The 24,966-nt window shown below is 35.0% G+C and overlaps 1 protein-coding gene across 1 annotated transcript; it reads right to left on the bottom strand.

The window, feature by feature from the left end:
• Positions 1–10,870: 10,870 nt before the first annotated feature.
• LOC128638177 (serine protease inhibitor swm-1) lies at positions 10,871–23,515 on the bottom strand. The gene is made up of 4 exons (XM_053690042.1): positions 23,416–23,515; positions 22,460–22,519; positions 13,501–13,545; positions 10,871–11,628 (listed from the first exon to the last, which is right to left on the bottom strand). Exons 2-4 carry the CDS (start codon positions 22,503–22,505, stop codon positions 11,240–11,242), a joined length of 480 nt encoding a protein of 159 aa, XP_053546017.1. The 5' UTR covers positions 22,506–22,519; positions 23,416–23,515; the 3' UTR covers positions 10,871–11,239.
• Between the last annotated feature and the right edge of the window lie 1,451 nt (positions 23,516–24,966).

Genomic DNA, 24,966 nt, shown 5'->3' with positions numbered 1-24,966 from the left:
GGGGGTATTACAAGTTAACAGCAATGCGCTCATGAGAGCTCCCTTCCATATGCTCCAATGGGAGCTTCATTCTGATGCTGTCAGAGACGGCATCAGAACCTAAGCACAGCGAAGGAGGTAATTAGTGCAGCGATTGCAGCATTTGTAAATATATATCTATATGCTGATATACATATATACTGTATTTATGTGTAATTATGTGTATATACACATATTAACACTTAAATATATATGTATTAAAGCATATACATATATATTTACTGGGAACACACAGTTCCCATAGACCGCAATGTAATGGCACCTTTGAGTGCTGTTTTTTTTCTAACACCCCACTCCCGCCAACTTTACAGCCAAAATGCTGCCTAGTGTAGTTATTTTATTAAAAAATAAAGATACTGTTATCTTTTTTTTTTAAACAAAATACACTACACAGTATTTTGGGGGGGATTTGGTGCACATTTATAAAATTAACCAGAGATCTGATCTCTGGTTAATTTTATAAGTGCTAATTGCTACCGGGCGCTCGCTGTAACCACTTGTAATGGCTGGTTAATCATCGGGTGCCCGGAAACGGGCAAATTTGCCCATTTGTGGGCGCGCAATAATTTAGCACTCCACTTGTAATATAACCCTTAGCATTTACATCCGTTTTGTAAAATTAGTAACATAATCCAGTTTGTCAATGGGTAATTTCAGTGTGTTTTGCAATGTGTAAAAACAATGTTGCATTTGAAATTTTTGTCTGAGGGTTTATCAACTCATTTTAGCTGTAGAATTTGATAAGTGAAATGGCCAGTAAGTGATTGTGATCATCATAACACAATTGGCAGATGTTAAGTATCGGTACATTTGTCACTGAAACAATAATTTTACAAGTGCTTCTGATGAACAATGAAAATATCTTGTGATTGTGTTGACAAAAACTGCTTACTGGCAGCCATTAACATACAATAATTATCAGATGATAGAAAGATTGTGATCAACTCCTTAACCTGATGAGTCTGAAAATATTAAAATGCTACCTATACATTATTACTGATATTCGTTTGCCATATTAAAGACAGTGTCATGCATTGTCATTTTGTAAGTTGAAAATCAATCTGAGCAAATCTATAAATGTTTGGAATCATAAAAATCCAACTTTATACCCTCTAAATGATTCAATACAGAATTGAGTCTCACTCTCAATGAGTAACATAAACTTATAGCACATATTAGCAATTAAGTACTGCATTGCAAAATACTATTTAAAAAATAGATTTCATAGGACAATTTACAAGGTTTTGCAAATCAAGAACAATTCAGGGATACACCTTTCTAAAGCTTAGTGGAATCATTATTCCTGGTATCATTTGCTGTATATATTGACAAAACAAGAAAGATTGGCACAGTGAAGTTGCTACATAGGAAAAAGGGATATAATAATCCCTGGTGCTGACCCTTATTAACAAGTATCAAAGTAAAAGGATTGGGGGAATGGGACAAGAAGGGGTTAATTAGCACTCATTCCATTGTATTTTGTGAGGATTGTTGAAACAAAATTCAACTATTATTGGTAAAGATAGATTAATTAAAATTAATATTTTATTTTATTAAACCACTATTAAAATGTGACTATTAGTACCGCTGGGAAAATCCCATAGACCTGTTGATAATCACACACACAGAGATATATTACCATCTGCAATATACCGAGACAGGGAACATAGTTCCAGCCACCCCCCTGTATTCCTGGCCAGTAACAGGATACCCTGGCTTCAAGTGACAGAGATGGCTAGTTTGCTACGTTATAATCTCTTGCAGAAAATTACCTCCTAAGGTGGATAAATCAATATGAAAAGTTTAAAAACAAGTACACATTCATACTAGCATACACCACACACAAACGCGTTTCGGCCGAGTAGCGGCCTTTCTCAATGTGTATCACCAATTGACAAGACGAGTGTTACACTGACGATTCCTTAAATACCCTATGTGTTACTGTCACAGCCAATCCTGTTACTCATTGCGTGCACGCCCATCAATTGGCGAATCAAAATCAACCCCGTGTAGCCGGAGTCAGCACTGACACCTAGTCACATGATTGGTCCCGATTTGGCCAATGGGGATTACCCCACAAGCGTGAATTGCAATGTTATTATGTATACACGATCGTTGTTTAAACATAGGTACTTTTATCTGTCAGTGACCGTGTCGCTCAGACACCTAATGCCTCATTCTACGTGCACCCAGATATAACAGCATTTATTATTCGGCTGATTGTTTAACAGGGAGTATAGTAGACCGCACATTTATTTGCTATAGTGCAGTCCCTTCTAACACTTCGCGCATGCGTCACCGCCGAATTACATTAAACATATTCCATATCTATTGGAGATAAATGCCCATCACAAGCAAATCCCCCATTACCCATAAGTGGTTTATTGATAACAACACATCCAATATTTTGCTACAAAATAAAAGTATTGTAGCATTTGATGTATATTAGACATCAATAGTTAAATGGGTATGTTATGGATAAATTAGATAAATTTCTGGGTGCACGTTTATGAAAGAGGTAAATTTAACCATTATAAGATGTATCCAAGGAATATTAATTGTGAAGTTGAAAAATTGGTAAAAGAATTACAATATAAATTACAGGAATGCCCAAAAATTATTGTTCTCATTCATACCGTATGGCATTACAGTATTTAAATTAAATATCCATTTTGCTTCTTTCTTTAATAAGATTTTTTCCATATCACCCCCTCTGATACCTGGACGTATCGCTTCTAGTCCCCAGCATCTAAATGTGCTAGTTTTGCCATTATGATGATTTAAGAAATGCCTAGCAACACTTGTAATTTGTTTGCCTTTTTCAGTATCTTTTGCTGCGTTCCTAATGTTACTGAGATGTTCCGTCATTCTTATGCCCATTTGTCTTGTGGTCATGCCTACGTATAAAAAATTGCAGCTGCATGATAGGCAGTAAATTACATTTGGGGTTTTACATGAAATGTGATTTTGGATGGTTCATTTTTTATTAAACCTATCCACTACTGTTTTCTTTTTTTACCATGTGTGTACAGATCTTGCAATTCCCACATGCTAATGATCCCTTATATAGAGGGGCTCTTTTGGCATTTCTATCAAAATGGCTAACTGTTAATTTATCATTTAGATTGCTAGCTCTTCTGTAGGTGAGCAGAGGGTGTTTTAGGAATAATGGAATTTAATTGTTCGTCTGATTGCAGAATATGCCAATGTTTTGACAGTATGTTGGACACTTGTTGGCTTTGGACTACAATATGTAGAGATAAATCTCAGAGGATTAAGATTTTCCTCTATTTTTTTGGGGACTTAGAAGTTCCTGTCTGTCTCTATATAGGGCTCTATGGTAAGCTCTTTTTAGAGATTTCCTAGAATATCCTCTTAATAGTAACCTTTCTCTTAGTTCATTTGCTGCTTTTTGGAACGATTCTGTTGATGAACTATTTCTGCGAATTCGTAAATATTCCCCAATAGGTAAACTCCTTATTGTGTTGGGGTGGTGGAAACTATTTGCATTTAAAATATTGTTTGTCGCTGTTGGCTTTCTGAAAGTTTCAGTCTCTAAACCATTATTTACTTTTTTAATAGTTAGATCAAGGAATTCTACCTTATAGTCATCATGTGTCATAGTCAAGAAAAGTCCAAAAGGGTTATTGTTAAGGGTTGTAATGAATTCATCCAGCAATTCTATAGACCCTTCCCATACAAAGAAGATATCATCTATATACCTGGACCAGTGGGTGATATGTTTGGTAAACTGTGAAAGGTTGTTATGGAATACCACAGTTTCCTCCCACCAGCCCAGGTATATATTAGCATATGTGGGGGCGCACGACGTCCCCATCGCTGTTCCACATACTTGCAAATAGAACTTCCCATCGAAAACAAAATAATTATGTTCTAAAACGAATTCCAACAAATCTACAATAAATTGTTTGGTCTCGTTAGTAAGATTTTTGTTTTTTGTCAAAAAGTGGGAAACTGCTGCACACCCCCAATTCTTTCTTATACTAGTATACAGTGACTCCACGTCACAAGTCACTAGGATGGATTCTGGTGTTACAGCTAATGTACTGATTTTATTTAGTATGTGCATTGTGTCTTTTGTATGGGAGGGCAATGAATCCACTATATATCTTAATCTTGCGTCCACATATCTGCTGGCCTTTTCAGTCAGAGAACCAATGCCAGAGACAATTGGTCTCCCTGGTGGACATTGTTGGTTTTTGTGGATTTTAGGTAATAGATATAAAGTGGCTGTTATTGGATGTTTTACTTCTAGGTATTGTAGTTCTTTTTTATCAATGGTGCCCTCAGCTGCTGCTGAGTTGATCAACTTTCTATACTGTTTGAGAAAATCCTCAGTTGGATTCCCAAAGAGATTTTTATAATTCTTTTTGTTACTCAGTTGTTTTTTCACCTCATTCAAATACATTTCAGTGGGCCACACAACAATGTTTCCCCCCCTTCTCACTCTGTTTAATTTGGACATCCGTCCATTTATTCATTAATCTGAGTGCTAGTTTTTCTTCTCAGACATATTTTCTAGTCTACCATCAGATTCGGGGGTAATTGCCAGTATGTCTTTACACACCAAGTCTAAAAATGTCAAGGTGTTGTATGAAGTGCTTTGTGGAGGTATAAACTGTGATTTCGTTTTTAATATGCTTCGCCATTTGGTATCATCATATATAATCTCATTTGGGTTATTATCAGATTCTTCCAAAAGGGAAATTAGATCTTTTATTGCCTTAGCATCATTTGTATCTAATTCCTCTATTTCTGTATTTGTGGAAAAATATTTTCTCAGTAGTATTTTACGTGTGAAAAGGTGTACATCTTTAATGGTTTCAAACTTGTCAAGTGTAGCTGTTGGTATAAATGACAGGCCTTTCTTTAAAACTGAAATCTGTGTATCAGTTAAAATTTTGTCAGATAGATTAATAATGTTTAGTTCTTGTTGGCTTGTTTCTTTTTGGGGAATGATTTCTGACTGAATTTGACTTGCTTTCTTGTTCTGGGTTTGTCTGCCTTTACCCCTTCGGGTTCTACGCCTAAAGGGATATTCCCATTACTGCTGTGTGGGGTAATTCTCCTACGTAGGATCGATTTGGGTCTAAGTTCATCCTCAGAATTATCACCATCTGTTGTTTCACAGTCTTTATCAGAAAAATCTGAATCTATATTAGCTTTATTGGTATTCCATGAATATACAGATTTATTCGCATAGTCAGTTAAATCTCGTTCTATTTTCTTCTCTTTTTTATTTGATATATATTTCGCAAATCTCTCTACTTCTTCCTTAGTTTTTGTATAGGATTTTTGAAAATCCTCCTTTGACTCATATTGTTTTAATTCATTACCAATTTTTGTTATTTCTTCATTTAACTCATTAAGCTTGTCCATTTCGTGTTCTATTAAATAGCCTATGAGTTTGAGGGAGCATTCAGATAACGCTTCCTCCCATTTAGATTTTAATGTTGGTTTCAGGTCTTGGAAAGAAGGGAACAACTTGAGCCTAAGGCCTCTAGGTATTATCTGATTATCATTATAGAAATTGAACATACCTATGTTCCATTGTCTTTTGATTTGACGTTTTCTAATACGTTTCAAATTTTTAAGAGATACCAACCATTCCCCTAATTGTGTATTTTCTAAAGTGTTTTTGCTTTGTAAGTCAACTGTTAGTTTTTTAATGTCTTCTGACCATTGGAGCATTTCTGCTCCTAAATCAAAGGCCGCCATTTGAGTAAATAGTGGTTTAAAAGTACCTTAATCACGTGCACAATTGTAAAGAAAGGTGGTTTGCCCACCAAAGAGCATATATTGACAAAACAAGAAAGATTGGCACAGTGAAGTTGCTACATAGGAAAAAGGGATATAATAATCCCTGGTGCTGACCCTTATTAACAAGTATCAAAGTAAAAGGATTGGGGGAATGGGACAAGAAGGGGTTAATTAGCACTCTTTCCATTGTATTTTGTGAGGATTGTTGAAACAAAATTCAACCTATTATTGGTAAAGATAGATTAATTAAAATTAATATTTTATTTTATTAAACCACTATTAAAATGTGACTATTAGTACCGCTGGGAAAATCCCATAGACCTGTTGATAATCACACACACAGAGATATATTACCATCTGCAATATACCGAGACAGGGAACATAGTTCCAGCCACCCCCCTGTATTCCTGGCCAGTAACAGGATATAATCTTTCTTGTTTTGTCAATATATGCTCTTTGGTGGGCAAACCACCTTTCTTTACAATTGTGCACGTGATTAAGGTACTTTTAAACCACTATTTACTCAAATGGCGGCCTTTGATTTAGGAGCAGAAATGCTCCAATGGTCAGAAGACATTAAAAAACTAACAGTTGACTTACAAAGCAAAAACACTTTAGAAAATACACAATTAGGGGAATGGTTGGTATCTCTTAAAAATTGAAACGTATTAGAAAACGTCAAATCAAAAGACAATGGAACATAGGTATGTTCAATTTCTATAATGATAATCAGATAATACCTAGAGGCCTTAGGCTCAAGTTGTTCCCTTCTTTCCAAGACCTGAAACCAACATTAAAATCTAAATGGGAGGAAGCGTTATCTGAATGCTCCCTCAAACTCATAGGCTATTTAATAGAACACGAAATGGACCAAGCTTAATGAGTTAAATGAAGAAATAACAAAAATTGGTAATGAATTAAAACAATATGAGTCAAAGGAGGATTTTCAAAAATCCTATACAAAAACTAAGGAAGAAGTAGAGAGATTTGCGAAATATATATCAAATAAAAAAGAGAAGAAAATAGAACGAGATTTAACTGACTATGCAAATAAATCTGTATATTCATGGAATACCAATAAAGCTAATATAGATTCAGATTTTTCTGATAAAGACTGTGAAACAACAGATGGTGATAATTCTGAGGATGAACTTAGACCCAAATCGATCCTACGTAGGAGAATTACCCCACACAGCAGTAATGGGAATATCCCTTTAGGCGTAGAACCCGAAGGGGTAAAGGCAGACAAACCCAGAACAAGAAAGCAAGTCAAATTCAGTCAGAAATCATTCCCCAAAAAGAAACAAGCCAACAAGAACTAAACATTATTAATCTATCTGACAAAATTTTAACTGATACACAGACTTCAGTTTTAAAGAAAGGCCTGTCATTTATACCAACAGCTACACTTGACAAGTTTGAAACCATTAAAGATGTACACCTTTTCACACGTAAAATACTACTGAGAAAATATTTTTCCACAAATACAGAAATAGAGGAATTAGATACAAATGATGCTAAGGCAATAAAAGATCTAATTTCCCTTTTGGAAGAATCTGATAATAACCCAAATGAGATTATATATGATGATACCAAATGGCGAAGCATATTAAAAACGAAATCACAGTTTATACCTCCACAAAGCACTTCATACAACACCTTGACATTTTTAGACTTGGTGTGTAAAGACATACTGGCAATTACCCCCGAATCTGATGGTAGACTAGAAAATATGTCTGAGGAAGAAAAACTAGCACTCAGATTAATGAATAAATGGACGGATGTCCAAATTAAACAGAGTGATAAGGGGGGAAACATTGTTGTGTGGCCCACTGAAATGTATTTGAATGAGGTGAAAAAACAACTGAGTAACAAAAAGAATTATAAAAATCTCTTTGGGAATCCAACTGAGGATTTTCTCAAACAGTATAGAAAGTTGATCAACTCAGCAGCAGCTGAGGGCACCATTGATAAAAAAGAACTACAATACCTAGAAGTAAAACATCCAATAACAGCCACTTTATATCTATTACCTAAAATCCACAAAAACCAACAATGTCCACCAGGGAGACCAATTGTCTCTGGCATTGGTTCTCTGACTGAAAAGGCCAGCAGATATGTGGACGCAAGATTAAGATATATAGTGGATTCATTGCCCTCCCATACAAAAGACACAATGCACATACTAAATAAAATCAGTACATTAGCTGTAACACCAGAATCCATCCTAGTGACTTGTGACGTGGAGTCACTGTATACTAGTATAAGAAAGAATTGGGGGTGTGCAGCAGTTTCCCACTTTTGACAAAAAACAAAAATCTTACTAACGAGACCAAACAATTTATTGTAGATTTGTTGGAATTCGTTTTAGAACATAATTATTTTGTTTTCGATGGGAAGTTCTATTTGCAAGTATGTGGAACAGCGATGGGGACGTCGTGTGCCCCCACATATGCTAATATATACCTGGGCTGGTGGGAGGAAACTGTGGAATTCCATAACAACCTTTCACAGTTTACCAAACATATCACCCACTGGTCCAGGTATATAGATGATATCTTCTTTGTATGGGAAGGGTCTATAGAATTGCTGGATGAATTCATTACAACCCTTAACAATAACCCTTTTGGACTTTTCTTGACTATGACACATGATGACTATAAGGTAGAATTCCTTGATCTAACTATTAAAAAAGTAAATAATGGTTTAGAGACTGAAACTTTCAGAAAGCCAACAGCGACAAACAATATTTTAAATGCAAATAGTTTCCACCACCCCAACACAATAAGGAGTTTACCTATTGGGGAATATTTACGAATTCGCAGAAATAGTTCATCAACAGAATCGTTCCAAAAAGCAGCAAATGAACTAAGAGAAATGTTACTATTAAGAGGATATTCTAGGAAATCTCTAAAAAGAGCTTACCATAGAGCCCTATATAGAGACAGACAGGAACTTCTAAGTCCCAAAAAAATAGAGGAAAATCTTAATCCTCTGAGATTTATCTCTACATATTGTAGTCAAAGCCAACAAGTGTCCAACATACTGTCAAAACATTGGCATATTCTGCAATCAGACGAACAATTAAATTCCATTATTCCTAAAACACCTCTGCTCACCTACAGAAGAGCTAGCAATCTAAATGATAAATTAACAGTTAGCCATTTTGATAGAAATGCCAAAAGAGCCCCTCTATATAAGGGATCATTAGCATGTGGGAATTGCAAGATCTGTACACACATGGTAAAAAAGAAAACAGTAGTGGATAGGTTTAATAAAAAATGGACCATCCAAAATCACATTTCATGTAAAACCCCAAATGTAATTTACTGCCTATCATGCAGCTGCAATTTTTTATACGTAGGCATGACCACAAGACAAATGGGCATAAGAATGACGGAACATCTCAGTAACATTAGGAACGCAGCAAAAGATACTGAAAAAGGCAAACAAATTACAAGTGTTGCTAGGCATTTCTTAAATCATCATAATGGCAAAACTAGCACATTTAGATGCTGGGGACTAGAAGCGATACGTCCAGGTATCAGAGGGGGTGATATGGAAAAAATCTTATTAAAGAAAGAAGCAAAATGGATATTTAATTTAAATACTGTAATGCCATACGGTATGAATGAGAACAATAATTTTTGGGCATTCCTGTAATTTATATTGTAATTCTTTTACCAATTTTTCAACTTCACAATTAATATTCCTTGGATACATCTTATAATGGTTAAATTTACCTCTTTCATAAACGTGCACCCAGAAATTTATCTAATTTATCCATAACATACCCATTTAACTATTGATGTCTAATATACATCAAATGCTACAATACTTTTATTTTGTAGCAAAATATTGGATGTGTTGTTATCAATAAACCACTTATGGGTAATGGGGGATTTGCTTGTGATGGGCATTTATCTCCAATAGATATGGAATATGTTTAATGTAATTCGGCGGTGACGCATGCGCGAAGTGTTAGAAGGGACTGCACTATAGCAAATAAATGTGCGGTCTACTATACTCCCTGTTAAACAATCAGCCGAATAATAAATGCGGTTATATCTGGGTGCACGTAGAATGAGGCATTAGGTGTCTGAGCGACACGGTCACTGACAGATAAAAGTACCTATGTTTAAACAACGATCGTGTATACATAATAACATTGCAATTCACGCTTGTGGGGTAATCCCATTGGCCAAATCGGGACCAATCATGTGACTAGGTGTCAGTGCTGACTCCGGCTACACGGGGTTGATTTTGATTCGCCAATTGATGGGCGTGCACGCAATGAGTAACAGGATTGGCTGTGACAGTAACACATAGGGTATTTAAGGAATCGTCAGTGTAAACACTCGTCTTGTCAATTGGTGATACACATTGAGAAAGGCCGCTACTCGGCCGAAACGCGTTTGTGTGTGTGTATGCTAGTATGAATGTGTACTTGTTTTTAAACTTTTCATATTGATTTATCCACCTTAGGAGGTAATTTTCTGCAAGAGATTATAACGTAGCAAACTAGCCATCTCTGTCACCTGAAGCCAGGGTATCCTGTTACTGGCCAGGAATACAGGGGGGTGGCTGGAACTATGTTCCCTGTCTCGGTATATTGCAGATGGTAATATATCTCTGTGTGTGTGATTATCAACAGGTCTATGGGATTTTCCAGCGGTACTAATAGTCACATTTTAATAGTGGTTTAATAAATAAAATATTAATTTTAATTAATCTATCTTTACCAATAATAGTTGAATTTTGTTTCAACAATCCTCACAAAATACAATGGAATGAGTGCTAATTAGAAAAAAAAAAAAAATACCACTAGGAATGAGTGCTAATTAACCCCTTCTTGTCCCATTCCCCCAATCATTTGCTGTATAGCAATATAGGACATGTGTAAATGAGCTTGTGATCTAACTAATCACTGTATAGGCAGGCTCAGATTAATTTTAGCATTCTGTAGTATGATAGAGTCTCTCCTACCTTTTCTGGAGAGAGAACTGAAATAATCAGAGTTATTTCACAGAAAAATCATGCAACAAATGTATTTTGCAATGTTATTTTATTTTCTTAATTAAACATCTCGGGGAAATTCCAGTTTTGATACAGTATGTACTGTATATATAAATATATATATATATATATATATATATATATAAACAAGTCATGTGTCACAACGATGTTAACATTCAGGAAACACAAATATTTATATTATTAATCCTACATGAAAGCCTTATTGGAACAGATGTTTCAGCGATGGATTATTATTGTGCATGGTTCTAATTGTTTTGTGAGCCTTATGAGATTATTTATATTATCTTTCTCTATATACACATTTGTATTTTTTGTGTTTAAGAAAAACACGGTACATGAATTTTAACATGAGTGCCTTATAGAGATACAATTAATATATAACTTATTGGCTTTTTCTCTTGCACTCGCTAGGTTTTATACAGAGTGGCTCATTGGCAAAGTTGCTTGAAAGCACGTATCCTTTAGCACAATCACAGCGTGGCTTGCACTCTTCGTAGGGTGTATAGGGGATTCCTAATGTTTCGCATGTCTTCCGCGGAGTTCTGAGACAGGGCTTGAAGATCATATTTCCAGGGCAAGTAACTTTGCATTGATTAATGGGCACACAGGAGGTTAAACTATTTGACTCGAATACAAAACCTTCGTTACAATCACATCCATTAATACAGGGCTCAATGCATCCTTCACTTGTGCTGTTCAGATTGTCACAGTTATTAAAGCAGATTTTTCTACAGTCCTGGTATTCACTGTTCACCGGACATAGCCTCACACCTGTAGATGATGTACAAGAGATTGATTTACATTCTCATTCATTTATCAGTTGATGATTATTATGGATACATCAGTGATTTCATAAGTAATTTATTTTTATGTTTCTTTAAAAAAATGCAGAACCATAATTTAAATATAATTAGTTACTGTTTTAATCCTTATTACTCAAGCACTTGTGATTATGGATCACATTGAGTCTAACTCTGTTAAAGGTACATAAAAGTCAAAATTATAACTTTTAGGCTCAGCTACAGCATTCCATTTTAGAAGTCTTTTTAATTTCCTTCTATTTTTAAATTCAGTTTATTCTCTTTGTTACCTTTTTTGAAAAGCATATCTAGGTAGGCAGCAGAGAAGTAATGTAATACTGCGAGCTAGCTGTGATTGATGGTTATGCACATATACATTTTGGCATCAGCTGATGGATTCCCAGTAGTAAATTACTGCTATGTACCTGATTATTACTATGTTGTAACCACTTTGCACTTTTATGCTCATTTGAGAACTTTTACTAATAAAGGATGTTTTTTAAAATGACTCAAATTAACACAAATGAACTTTATGACTAATTTAATCATGCATCTGTACTGTGTTGTCAAGATTCACAGCTCAAGTTCTATTGATCAATTTATATATATCTGAATCTGCATCTACAGCTTCATAAATTAAGCCCTGAAGCTTAACATGTATTGCTCACCTGATTCACTTAAAGGGACACTGAAACACATTTTTTTCTTTTGTGATTCAGATAGAGCATGACATTTTAAGCAACTTTCTAATTTACTCCTATTATCAAATTTTCTTCATTCTCTTGGTATCTTTATTTGAAATGCAAGAATGTAAGTCTAGATGCCGGCCCATTTTTGGTGAACAACCTGAGTTGTCCTTGCTGATTGGTGGATAAATTAATCCACCAATAAAAAAGTGCTGTCCAGAGTTCTTAACCAAAAAAAAACCTTAGATGCTTTCTTTTTCAAAAAAGATAGCAAGAGAACAAAGAAAAATTGATAATAGGAGTAAATTAGAAAGTTGCTTAAAATTGCATGCTCTTTCTGAATCACGAAAGAAAAAAATTTGGGTTCAGTGTCCCTTTATGGTGAAACTATGTAAACTTATTTAAAGGGACAGTCTAATTAAAATTGTTATTGTTTAAAAAGATAGATAATGCCTTTACTACCTATTCCCCAACTTTGCACAACCAACATTGTTATATTAATATACGTTATAACATTTAAACCTCTAAATTTCTGCCTGCTTCTAAGCCACTATAGACAGCCTTTTATCGCATGCTTTTATATTTGCTTTTCACAACAGGAAATTGCTTGTTCATGTGGGCCATATAGATAACATTGTGTTCACTCCAGAGGAGTTATGTAAGGGTCAGCACAACACAGTATCAAATGCAAGTCATTAGATAATTAATACAAAGTCATGTGATCATCAGAGGGCAGAAGATGCTTAGATACAAGGTAATCACAGAGGTAACAAGTATATTAATATAACTGTTGGCTATGCAAAACTGGGGAATGGGTAATGAAGGGATTATCTATCTTTTAAAACAATAACAATTCTATTGTAAGACTGTCCCTTTAAAGCAAAAAAAAAAAAGTTGTAGTTTAATATATACATAATATATATATATATATATATATATATATATATATATATATATATATATATATATATATATATATATATATAACAGGAATATTCCACATAAAAATTACTTTTGTACCCTCTAGATTATCTGTTTGTTTTAGAAAAAGGAGTGCAAGGGGGTTTACTAAAGTAACTGCATGTTGAGATTACAGGTATAATTGTACTCATTCTCCCTTATTTGACCTGTTTTAAATGGTCATTTTTTATACTTACTTTCGGCTTCTGCTTGATTTTGATTTGTTACACATAGGCACAAACCTAGAAAAAGATACATACTGCATATTACTGCAAAGATACATCTCAGACTTACATACAATTTCATAATAATAACCTGTTTGTTAAACGTATTTAAAAAAAAAAACAAAAAACTCTCAAAATCATCTCTACTCGAAAATGTCAAGATTAAAATAAAATAGTTCCCGCCCCTTGTCGGAACAACCAGTGGCAGGCCTCATCCTCCACTGAAATCAGTTGAGCCGCTTATATTGATTCAATATTTAAAGGGACCACTAGATGGCACTATACGTTTTTTTTTTTAAGAATAGCTATCTTCCTGTTCGAAAAGGAAGCAGATGAATTAAACCCTTGTGCATGATTAAGGGCGGTAATGCCCAAAACATGCTATGTTTATGCTGTTTCAATAAAGTATGATGTTTTATACTAGTGCTATGGATGCTTCTTCACTATGATATATCTTGCAGCCATTAAAATCTCACTGCATAGAACAAGTTTTACTGTGCAGGTTAAAAAGTTGAACAACATTAAGAATAAAAGAAAATATGTTTCAGCCTTGCCAGCTCGTAATAGTGAGATTTGACTGCAAGACAATATACTTCACATGGGAAATAATGTGTTTTTGAATCTCTCATGTTGAGTTGCAATTTAGGTTAAAATCCTGACTACCACCTTGAGAATACCCTAAATTCTTTGTTACAACCCACAGTCAACCCCTTTGTTGTCCCTTGTGAGATTAACACACCCATTCTACAAAGGGAGACTACTTTAAAAAGTTTGTTTCTTTCTAATGTGCCTAGACAAATAATTTTATTTCACATTATGAAAATACATTTTTTTAAAGTTTACCATAATTTTAACATAACAAAACAGATAAGCAAATATTAAAAATGATGCCAATTTACAGAATCCATTTTACAAATGTGTTTTCTAAGTGTGCAGTTTTAAGGATATCTTTTTTATGTTTGTAGTAGTTCTCGTTTGCTGTTTTAGATATCAGGTATTGGGCTACTTAAAGGCCCAATTAAACTGTTGTGCACAAATACAAAAGAATAGCAACTATTCACTATATTATTGCATTTTATCCTGTATAATAGCTGTAAGGTGGGCCAAATACTGACAGCTCCGCCTCTTTGTACTGGGAGCCGCCATCTTGGAGCTCAGGTATTCTCACAGCCAGTAACAGAAGCTGTGCACACTCCAAGATCAGTAACATTGTCCACTTTTTTACAGCTGTATCATTTGCTTGGAGTTAGTGTGCATGACACATCATGTGAGCTTTACATGTTAGCTTTTTTTTTTTACACAGTTTTACAAAATATATTAGGAACTGAATGTGTGTGTTCCCCAGTCAAATCAGCAGTCTGGTATGAACCATAAAAATTTTTTTTTTTTTTTTTTTAGGACTCTTGGGCCCCTCAACAGAAACTGGGCCCCTGGGCAGCTGCCCCTTTTGCCCTGTGTTAAAGATGGTCCTGAAAATCAGCAATAAAATATAGCAAAACAAACAAGGGTTGGAGATGGCGCCGAAAGGCTATCTGGTGGAAAGTAATTGAATTTAAGAAATAACAAAAATGTACTTCAGAAAAAGGATAAGGAGAAATAAAAATGTCTACGACCAATATATATATAAAAATGTGACTCAAAGTGTAATAAACACTTTTGTGTGGTAAGAAGGCAATCCACTGATTGATATAACAAATTCAATTTATTAATGCAATAAATAGTAAAACTGCTAATACATTTCTGTTAGAATAGTATTTAATACATTTCAATATGTTCATGAAACCATCTGATACTAATATCTAAAAATTGAGAAGCACTAATCATTAAAATGACAATTTAAATAACAATTTAGTGACCTCTAAATGCTAAAATTGTTTAAAAAGCTAACGTTAATTAATTACACAATAAGCTGTTGAGAACCCGGGTTACATAAACCTGTATGGATGATTATAATTGCTAGTTGTTAGATTCAGGTAGGCACTGTGTGCTAGTATCGATGAATAGTCTTTTGATTAAGGGAAACTTGAGCTCAACAATATAGTCCTTATGATACAGTTCAAGCTAAAAACTGAGAGTCTTCACCCCCCACTCGTGAGGGTCTTTCAAGTAACACAGTCAGTTATAGGCACTCACCCGGAGCTCCGGTTTTAGGGGCGGACCTCTTTACTCCGCTCACCCTGTAATGTTCCTTTCCCAACTCGATAACGCCTTCACTTGAATTTAGAAACCAAGTATTGCTTCAAAGTGTGCACACTTCCTTGAGGAAAATGCTCCCCTACCGCTTTCGCTCAGTACCCTGAGTTAGTTAACTGGGTTCTGGCTCTGCGGTCCTGGGAGCTTGTCGGGTCTGTGTCCTTTCCAAAGTAAGCCGGATGCCGGTATGATCTACGCGTTTCAGCTCACCAGGGAGCCTTTGTCAAGATACCTTCCTCCAGCTGTGATCCCTTTTTTAAAGGATTCCTCCATTAACCACTATATGTGCTTTAAATAAAACCATTAGTGCCTTCATTTGCTTTGTATTCCTTATTGTGCCTCATGTCCTATGTAAAGGAGTTTTCTTTCCATTTTAGAATTGGCAAAGTCCACTTTGTCTTTATTAAGTCCCTTTGACCAACTGGGGTGAAATGTCTGGTAGATAGTCCCCTTGCCCAGTAGTGTTAGATATTGATATTTACATTAAATATAAACACCTTTTGGCTTTGTCATTAAAGCCTAATAAATTGTAAATTGAGAAATTATCTACTTGCCTAATAGATGAGATAAATACCTTATTCCCTTTCCATGGGGATCTATTAACTTAGCTTTTTTTAAATAACGGTTATTAAATAGCTTTGGCTTTGGTGGTCATAGCTCAATCCTATTATTTACTAATGTTCAAATTGTTATTTACATAGTAATATATGCCCAATGAAAATGACAATTAACTACGGATCTAACCTTCTAAAGATCTAGATAGCCTGAGAACTGAACTAATAGCCAATAGCTGAATGGCTAAGGTTGAGGCATCATAAACGAGAGGTCTGGGGATCGATTCCACCCAGCCATTAAGAAATTAGTATTAATTTATTTTAGAGATAGTCTTGTGTATTTAAGCAAGTCTAAATTAAGGGTAGAAGTTAAGAGTAGAATCCACCAGATGTGTACATCTACTTAGCCCAATGGTGTAGACCGTAAGGGTCCTGAGTTTGAATCCCAAGCTAAGAGGAACACTTTTTTCCAAACTTTTTTCCACACAATTATTTTCAACCAGTTGATATCAACTGAGATTTCTTCAATTCAGACTTATTAGACGAAAAGGAATATGTTTAAATTACAAATTATGAGATCACTTATTTGTATAATTAAAAGTCAAATACTAATGTCAAAGTCCTTTTAGGTAAACAGTCAATATAGCCTAATGGTTAGGTGGTCCGACTTCAGGCATAAAGGGTTTGTGAGTTCGAATACAAGCAGGAACCATTTTTTTAACGTTCTATTAAATTCAATTATGCAAATTATATTTTTTTCTAAGTGTTTGTAATTGCATTTACGTGTCAATATACATATGAAGCTGTGGCTTTTCGTGGTTACTAATTGGGTAATGGGACTGATGGGTTAACAAATGTGTAAATAGGAGTAAAGTGTTTAAACGATAACATGACTGTTTGTGAAAATATTTAAGTGACCGGGGCTTTTCACCAACTTAATAACCAGTTGAGCAATAACCCTGTATTGGAAACGGGCTACATATATTGAATAGGACATGAGGCACAATAAGGAATACAAAGCAAATGAAGGCACTAATGGTTTTATTTAAAGCACATATCGGATCATGTCGCTCGCACAATCATAAATATGCCCCTTAGTGTTAACTGTCCCTTTAAAACAAATGTGAGCAGCCACAGGAATTTTTCTATCAGAGACACACCAGTATCAAAAGTATAAACAATCTAAAGATGTAATGGGCAAGTGTGAAATGCTCTGTGCACAGTATGATGATTTTATAAAATGATGTGAAGCATCTGGCTGCAAATACATACAGTATATAATCTTAAACACGCTTATAAATAGGTTAGCAATATAACTGTGCATACAAATTCTAGCTGCAAAGGTCACTGGACCATTCAGTTTTAAACAACATTGTGCTAATAAATTTGAATTTGCCAGTGATGTGGGCAACCTCAATGACAGGAAATGCTGAAATTGGTTTGCTTCATTTGCGAATTAATAAATGTTGAAAAAAATGTACTTTTCAGGGTAAAAAAGATAGGGGAATGAATTGTTTAACCTACAGCAAAAAGTATGCACATATCTTTATGAAACTGGCACATACATTTTCTGTCATAAATAAGCATTTTTTTATTGGTAAAAGAAAAAATGAACAGTGGTTGCTGAGTTTATAGCTGCCATATTTTTACATATATTATGAAATTTTTTCAGTAGTAGCAAACAGTGCAAAATTGTTGGAATTGTAGTCTCAGATATTTGTCTGTTATGGTGCTTTTGCCTCCTTATGAAATAAATAAAAAATACTTTGGAAATTGACTCCTCTTTTTGACTGGACTGCATGCACATCCTATGTCATGAATAAAATAAGCACATGCCTCACACCTTCCGGGGATAATTTCAGTGTGTTTTGTCCATGCATAAAACTAATATTACATTTGAAACTTTTTTTGTGGTTCTAGTTAAAGTGTTGTCTGAGGCTTATTAAGTCCTTTTAAAGGAATAGTCCTATTTAAAATTAAACTTTCATGATTCAGATAGAGCATGCAATTTTAAGCAACTTTCTAATTTACTCCTATTATCATTTTTTTCTTTGTTCATTTGTTTAATTGAATGTAAGCTTAGCAGCCGGCCCATTTTTGGTTCAGAACCTGGGTAGCACTTGCTGATTGGATGGCTACATTTAGACACCAATTAGAAAGTGCTACCCAGGTGTGGAACCGAAATTGGGCCAGCTCCTAAGCTTACAATCTTGTGTTTTTCAAATAAAGATACCAAGAGAATGAAGAAAAAATGGAGTAAATTAGAAAGTTCCTTAAAATTGCCCTGCTCTATCTGAATCATGAAATTTTAATTAGACTATTCTTTTAACTGTTAAATTTGATAATTGAAAAATTGGCCCCATAAATGTCTGATTACATAATAAGAATTTGAATTGTGATCAGAAAACTAGTACGTATTAAGTATAGGGGCATTATAGGGGCAAAATGAAAAAAAAGTGCTGCCAAAAAACATTGAAAATAAATAATTTTGATTGCATTGACATAAAAAATGGCTGATCAGCCACCATTAACTTTCTGATAATTATCTAACAATCAGCTAGATTACAAGTCTGTGCGTTCGTCTTTTAACACTGAAAACATGGTAATTTTAGCGCTAAAACAGCACTGCAGCCATTACAATTCGGTATAGCTGTACCGCAAGCCTTTTATCCTGTAACGCAACGTCAGTCTCGCACTCCAAAAATTACTTTTCATGGGATTCCCATAGCGCTGTCATTACGAGTTTTGCGGTAAGGCTAAAAAATCTGCGTTACACCCTAAAACGACAAGATCCGTAACGCCATCTAAAAGCAGTAGTTATGAGTTTTACGCTGCAACATCTGTTACTTGAAACTCATAACTAAACTGCTACAAAGTGCACTAAACACCCATAAACTACCTATTAACCCCTAAACTGAGACCCTCCCGCATCGCAAACACTATATTAAACTTATTAACCCCTTATCTGCCGCTCCTGACATCACCGCCACTAAAAATAATTATTAACCCCTATTCCACTGCTCCCCGACATTGTCACCACTGTCATAAAGTTATTAACCCCTAAACCGCTGCCTCCAGCATCGCAAGCACTATTTAAATATTACTAACCCCTAATCTGCCATCTGCCCCCACTATACTTGTTATTAAGCCCTACACCGCCACCACTATAATAAACCTATTAACCCCTAAACCGCAAGCCCCCACAACGAAATATACTAAAGTAAACTATTAACCCCTAAACCTAATGCCACCCACATTGCAATAAACTAAATTAAATTAGTAACCCCTAAACCTAACGCCCCCCTAACTTTAGATTAAAATTACAATTTCCCTATCTTAAATTAAATTAAAACTTACCTGCCAAATTAAAAAAAACTAAGTTTAAACTAACAATTAAACTAATATAAATATTAAAATAAAATTAAACTAACTACCAATGAAATAAAACTAAACTAATATTAAAAAAAATCCTAACACTACTCTAAAAATTACAAAGTATCTAAATACAAAAAATAAAAAAGGACTAAATTACAAAAATAACAAACACTAAATTACAAAAAAATAACAAACAAAATTATCCAAAATAAAAAAGCCCCACCCAAAATAAAAAAACCCTAGCCTACAATAAACTATCAATAGCCCTTAAAAGGGCCTCTTTTGTAGGGGCATTGCCCTAAGTTAAACAGCTCTTTTCCCTGTAAAAAAAATACAAAGACCCCCAACAGTAAAACCCACCACCCAACCAACCCCCCCATAATAAAAAACCTTATCATCCAATAGAATGAGAGCTGCTTAAATCCTATTGGCTGATTTGAACAGCCAATAGGATTTCAGCAGCTCTAATTCATATTGGCTGATTCAAAATTTTCAGCCAGTAGGAATGCAAGAGATGCCATCTTGAATCGCGTACCGTATGAAGAGGATGCTCCACGCCGTATGTCTTCAGGATGGACCCCGCTCCATGCCCCCCGGGATCAAGATAGAAGATGCCACTTGGATGAAGTTTGAAGAAGCCACCTGGATGAAGACTTCTCACCACTCGGATGAGGACTTCACGGCCGGGATGAATATTGAAGAGGCCGCCTGGATGAAGACTTCTCGCCACCTGGATGAAGATCGTTCAAGTGGGACTTCAAAAACTGTAAGTGGATCGTCGGGGTTAGTGTTAGCTTTTTTAAAGATTTTTTTGGGGTGGGTTTTTATTTTAGAGTAGGGTTTGGGCTTGTAAAAGAGCTAAATGCCCTTTTAAGGGCAATGCCTATCCAAATACCCTTTTCAGGGCAATGGGTAGCTTAGGTTTTTTAGATAGTTTTTTTTTTTTTGTGGGTTGGGGGGGGGGGGGGTCGGGGTTTGTAATGTTAGTGGGTTTTTGTAAAAAAAAATTCTGAAAAAGAGCTGTTTAACTTAAGGAAATGCCCTACAAAAGGCCCTTTAATGGGCCATTGATAGTTTATTCTAGATTAGGTTTTTTATTTTTGGGTGTTTTATTTTTAAATGGGTATTAGAATAGGAATAATTTTTATTATTTTTGATAATTTGTTTGTTATTTTGTGTAATTATTTTTTTTCCTTTTGGGTTGGATTTTATTTTTAGATTAGGCTTGGGCAGCAAAAAAACTAAATGCCCTTTTTAAGGGCAATGCCATATAAAATGCCCTTTTCAGGGCAATGGGTAAATTAGGTTCGACTTTCTTTTTATTTTGTGGCTTTGGCGGGGGGGGGGGGGGGGGGATTTGTAGCAAAAGAGCTGTTAACTTTAGAGCAATGCCCTACAAAAGGCCCTTTAAGGGCCCTTGGTAGTTTAGGGGGTGGGGGTTTGTATACTGTTATGGGGTGTTTGTTTTGTTTTGTAGCAAAATAGCTGTTAACTTTAGGGCAATGCCCTACAAAAGGCCCTTTTAAGGCCCCCCAAAAGGCCCTTTTAAGTAGTTTATTCTATATTAGGCTTTTTTATTTTGGGATTTCTTTTTTTTTTAAAGGGTATTAGAAAAGGGATAATTTTCATTTTTTTGGATAATTTCGTTTTTTTTTCGTAATGGTAGTTTTTTTTTTCTTTTTTGTAATTTTAGGTTTTAGTGTAAGGTAGCTTAGGATTTATTTCACAGGTAAGTTTGTATTTATTTTAACTAGGTAGACTAGTTAGTAAATAGTTATTAACTATTTACTAACTACCTAGTTAAAATAAATACAAACTTACCTGTGAAATAAAAATAAAACCCAAGCTAGCTACAATATAACTATTAGTTATATTGTAGCTAGCTTAGGTTTTATTTCACAGGTAAGTATTTAGTCTTAAATAGGTATTATTTAGTTAATAATTGTAACTTTAATTTAGCTCTATTGTAATTATGTTAAAGTTAGGGGGTGTTAGAGTTAGGTTTAGGGTTAGGTTTAGGGGTAGGGGTTAATAGTTGAATTTAGATTTTTGCGATGTGGGGGGCTGGCAGTTTAGGGGTTAATAGATTTATTTAGTGGTAGTGATGTGTGAGGCCAGAGGTCTAGGGGTTAACAGCTTTATTTAGTTGCAGCGATGTTGGGGAGCGGCGGAATACGGGGTTAATAGATTTATTATAGTGTGGGGCGATGTTGGGGTGTAGGGGAATAGGGGTTAATAACTTTAGTATAGTGGCGGGCGACATCGGGGAGCGGCAGATTAGGGGTTAATAGCTTTATTTAGGTAGCGGCGATATTGGGAGCAGCAGATTAGGGGTTAATAACATTATGTAGGTGGCGGCGATGTCAGTGGGTGGCATATTAGGGGTGTTTAGACTTAGGGTTTATGTCTGGGTGTTAGGTTTAAACGTTAGTTTTTTTTCCCCATACACATCAATGGGGCTGCGTTACAGAGCTTTTCATTCTGCGAAAAGCACCATATCGTAAGCACAGGCCAGGTTTTGAAAAACTTGTAATGGCTGAGCTATAGGGGGTTAAATAACCCAACTTTTGTCTTAAATTTCCCTATTTCACGCATAACTCGTAATCTACCTGAATGTATTTTGATAAATCCAATATTACCTTATGTTATGCAGAAATGTATTATAATACAGGTTGTCTATATGATTTAGTTAAAAAAAGGTAATATTTGCAAATATAATAAGAAAATATTTTATTAGAAAATTCAGCCTTTTTATTATGTGCTAATAATTAACATCTGATATTTGTATCTATTAGTTTTGAAATACTTACCCAGGAATATCAGCTGCAGAAATGAACGAGTGCTAAAGACCTCCATTATCTCTCTTATTTCTATAAGTAAATATAATAATATTTAAATTAAATAAATAGAAAAAAAGACCATAAATACAGGGAAGTGCAAACACTAAAAATAAACACAAGATACATTATAAAACATTGTTTGACCCTGAGCAATAAAATTCTGGCAGAATTTATGTAACTCACTAGACTGAAAGATAGTTACAAACAGAATGAATAATGTCATTATGAGCCGTAGCAATGTAAAGTGATACATTCTTAAAGGGGTATTACGCTATTATGTGCTACAAAACAAATTGCAGGCATATGTTGTCACATGCCACTCTTCCCCAAGCAATATGCACCCATTTGTTTGAATTAGTTCACTCAAATTCTTTCGCATTTCCTACTGAATATGCATGAAAAATACAAAGATGACTTGAAGTGTATTGTCACAAGTTGTAAACAAATGTATTTATTAAAAAAAAAGGTTCTATCTTCTCTGGTAACAAATAACATGATGAAACAGCTCAGCAAAACAACTAAAAAACAAAAGGAAGAGTGTGCAGTTTTCTCTACATGTTATAGTTAGAAGTCTGGCATTTGTATTACAGTTATCTATTTTAATAATATATTGTTAATTATGGAGATAAATATTGTTAAGATAGAAATATTTAACATACTACACTATGATTTGCTGTTAATATTAAAGTATAAATGTATATTATAAATAACAAGGCTTCCGACAGATGGCTGCTGCTTGTGGCTATTAGAGGCTATTGACAGAACATACACTTGGGGCTTTACTAAGCCAAGCTTAGGGCAGTGCCCCTGATCGCCCCATCATGCCATATGGGCTTGATAATCTATAATGGTTGTTAAATTTGCAATAAACACAATGTCATTCAATAATCTCACAAGATGTAGAATAAAAATTGTAAATACAGTACCTGTAAGATGATATCTTCGTGCAGAACCAAAGCCTAATGTGATCCTTCTAGGAAAGATGGTTTATATATTGCATTAAGTAGGTTATTTCCCTATGTGAACTATTTATCATTAGGAAACAAGTTCCTGATTTGTTTCATCACCATCAGTAATTACAACATTTGTTTTTCACTTTAACAAACTGTAGAGTGTTTGTGTAACAATGATTCACCAGCATCATTACTGTATGCTCTCTAACAGGTTTAAATATTGCAATATAAGTACGTTAAGCAACACTCGGGGCCATTCCTATTGGCCTTTTTCCAGATTAATAAATATAGCTGCAGTGCGACAAACAAAGTAGTACCAGACACACAGATTATCCTCTTCTTTACTTGCCCCTGTACTTGCCCCTCTATCAGTGTTTAAGAGACAATACTCCTTGTGCAGAGCAGACAGCAGAGGGGGAAGCTTTTGCAATATTAAAGTTAAGGGGTTGACCAATCAGCAAGCACTGCCCGGGTGCTGAACAAAAAATGTTTTGGCTCCAAAGTTTACATTTCTGCTTTTCAAATAAAGATACAAAGAGAATGAAGAAAAATTGACAATAGGGATAAATTAGAAAGTTGCTTAAACTTGCATGCTCTATCTGAATCACTAAAGAAACAAACTGGATTTAGTGTCCCTTTACAGAAAACATTCAAGGAACCACAAGGCCAACCTAACCATTGATTCAGATCAGCTTCTAAGGCAATTAGCAGCATATATACAGAGACTATTTGTAAAATAACGTAACTGTCTCTAAACCAAGTAACTTGTATTAGAGTATGCCGCCAAATTTATATATTCTATTATTCTTTTCAATTTTCTCCAATACATTTTTGACGTATGTTCTTCTGCAGCATATTCTTTATACTGCACATGGTAATCTTTAATACAATATGGTACATTTATGCATATAAAAATGTGTGTATGAAAATGTGAGAGTGTGTATGTGTGTGTTTGAGAGGCAGAGAGTGTGTGTGTTTGAGAGGGAGAGAAAGAGAGTGTGTGTTTGAGAGGGAGAGAAAGAGAGTGTGTGTTTGAGAGGGTGAGAGAGTGTGTGTTTGAGATTGAGAGAGAGAGTGTGTGTTTGAGAGGGAGAGAGAGAGTGTGTGTGTTTGAGAAGGAGAGAGAGAGTGTGTGTGTGTGTTTGAGAGGGAGAGAGAGTGGTTTACGAGAGTGTGTGTTTAGGAGAGTGTGTGTGTTTGAGAGGGAGAGAGAGTGGTTTACGAGAGTGTGTGTTTAGGAGAGTGTGTGCGTTTAAGAAATTGTGTGTATTTGAGAGGGATAGAGAGAGTGTGTGTATTTAAGTGTGTGTGTATTTAAGAGAGTGTGTGTGTGTGTTTAAGAGGGAGAGAGTGTGTGTGTTTGAGAGAGTGTGTGTATTTGAGTGTGTGTGTGTTGAAGAGAGTGTTTGTGTTTTGAGAGTTTGTGTGTGTTTGAGAAAGTGCATGTCTGTGTGTGAGTGTATTTGTATGAAAGAGTGTGTTTGTATAAGTAGGCCGAGGAGTGTGTGTATTTTTAAGTTTGAT

Source organism: Bombina bombina, chromosome 8 (genome assembly GCF_027579735.1).
Source record: "Bombina bombina isolate aBomBom1 chromosome 8, aBomBom1.pri, whole genome shotgun sequence".
In the NCBI taxonomy this organism is placed as follows: Eukaryota; Metazoa; Chordata; class Amphibia; order Anura; family Bombinatoridae; genus Bombina; species Bombina bombina.
Note: the sequence above shows the minus strand (reverse complement) of the source record. Positions and strands in the feature narration are given on the sequence as shown.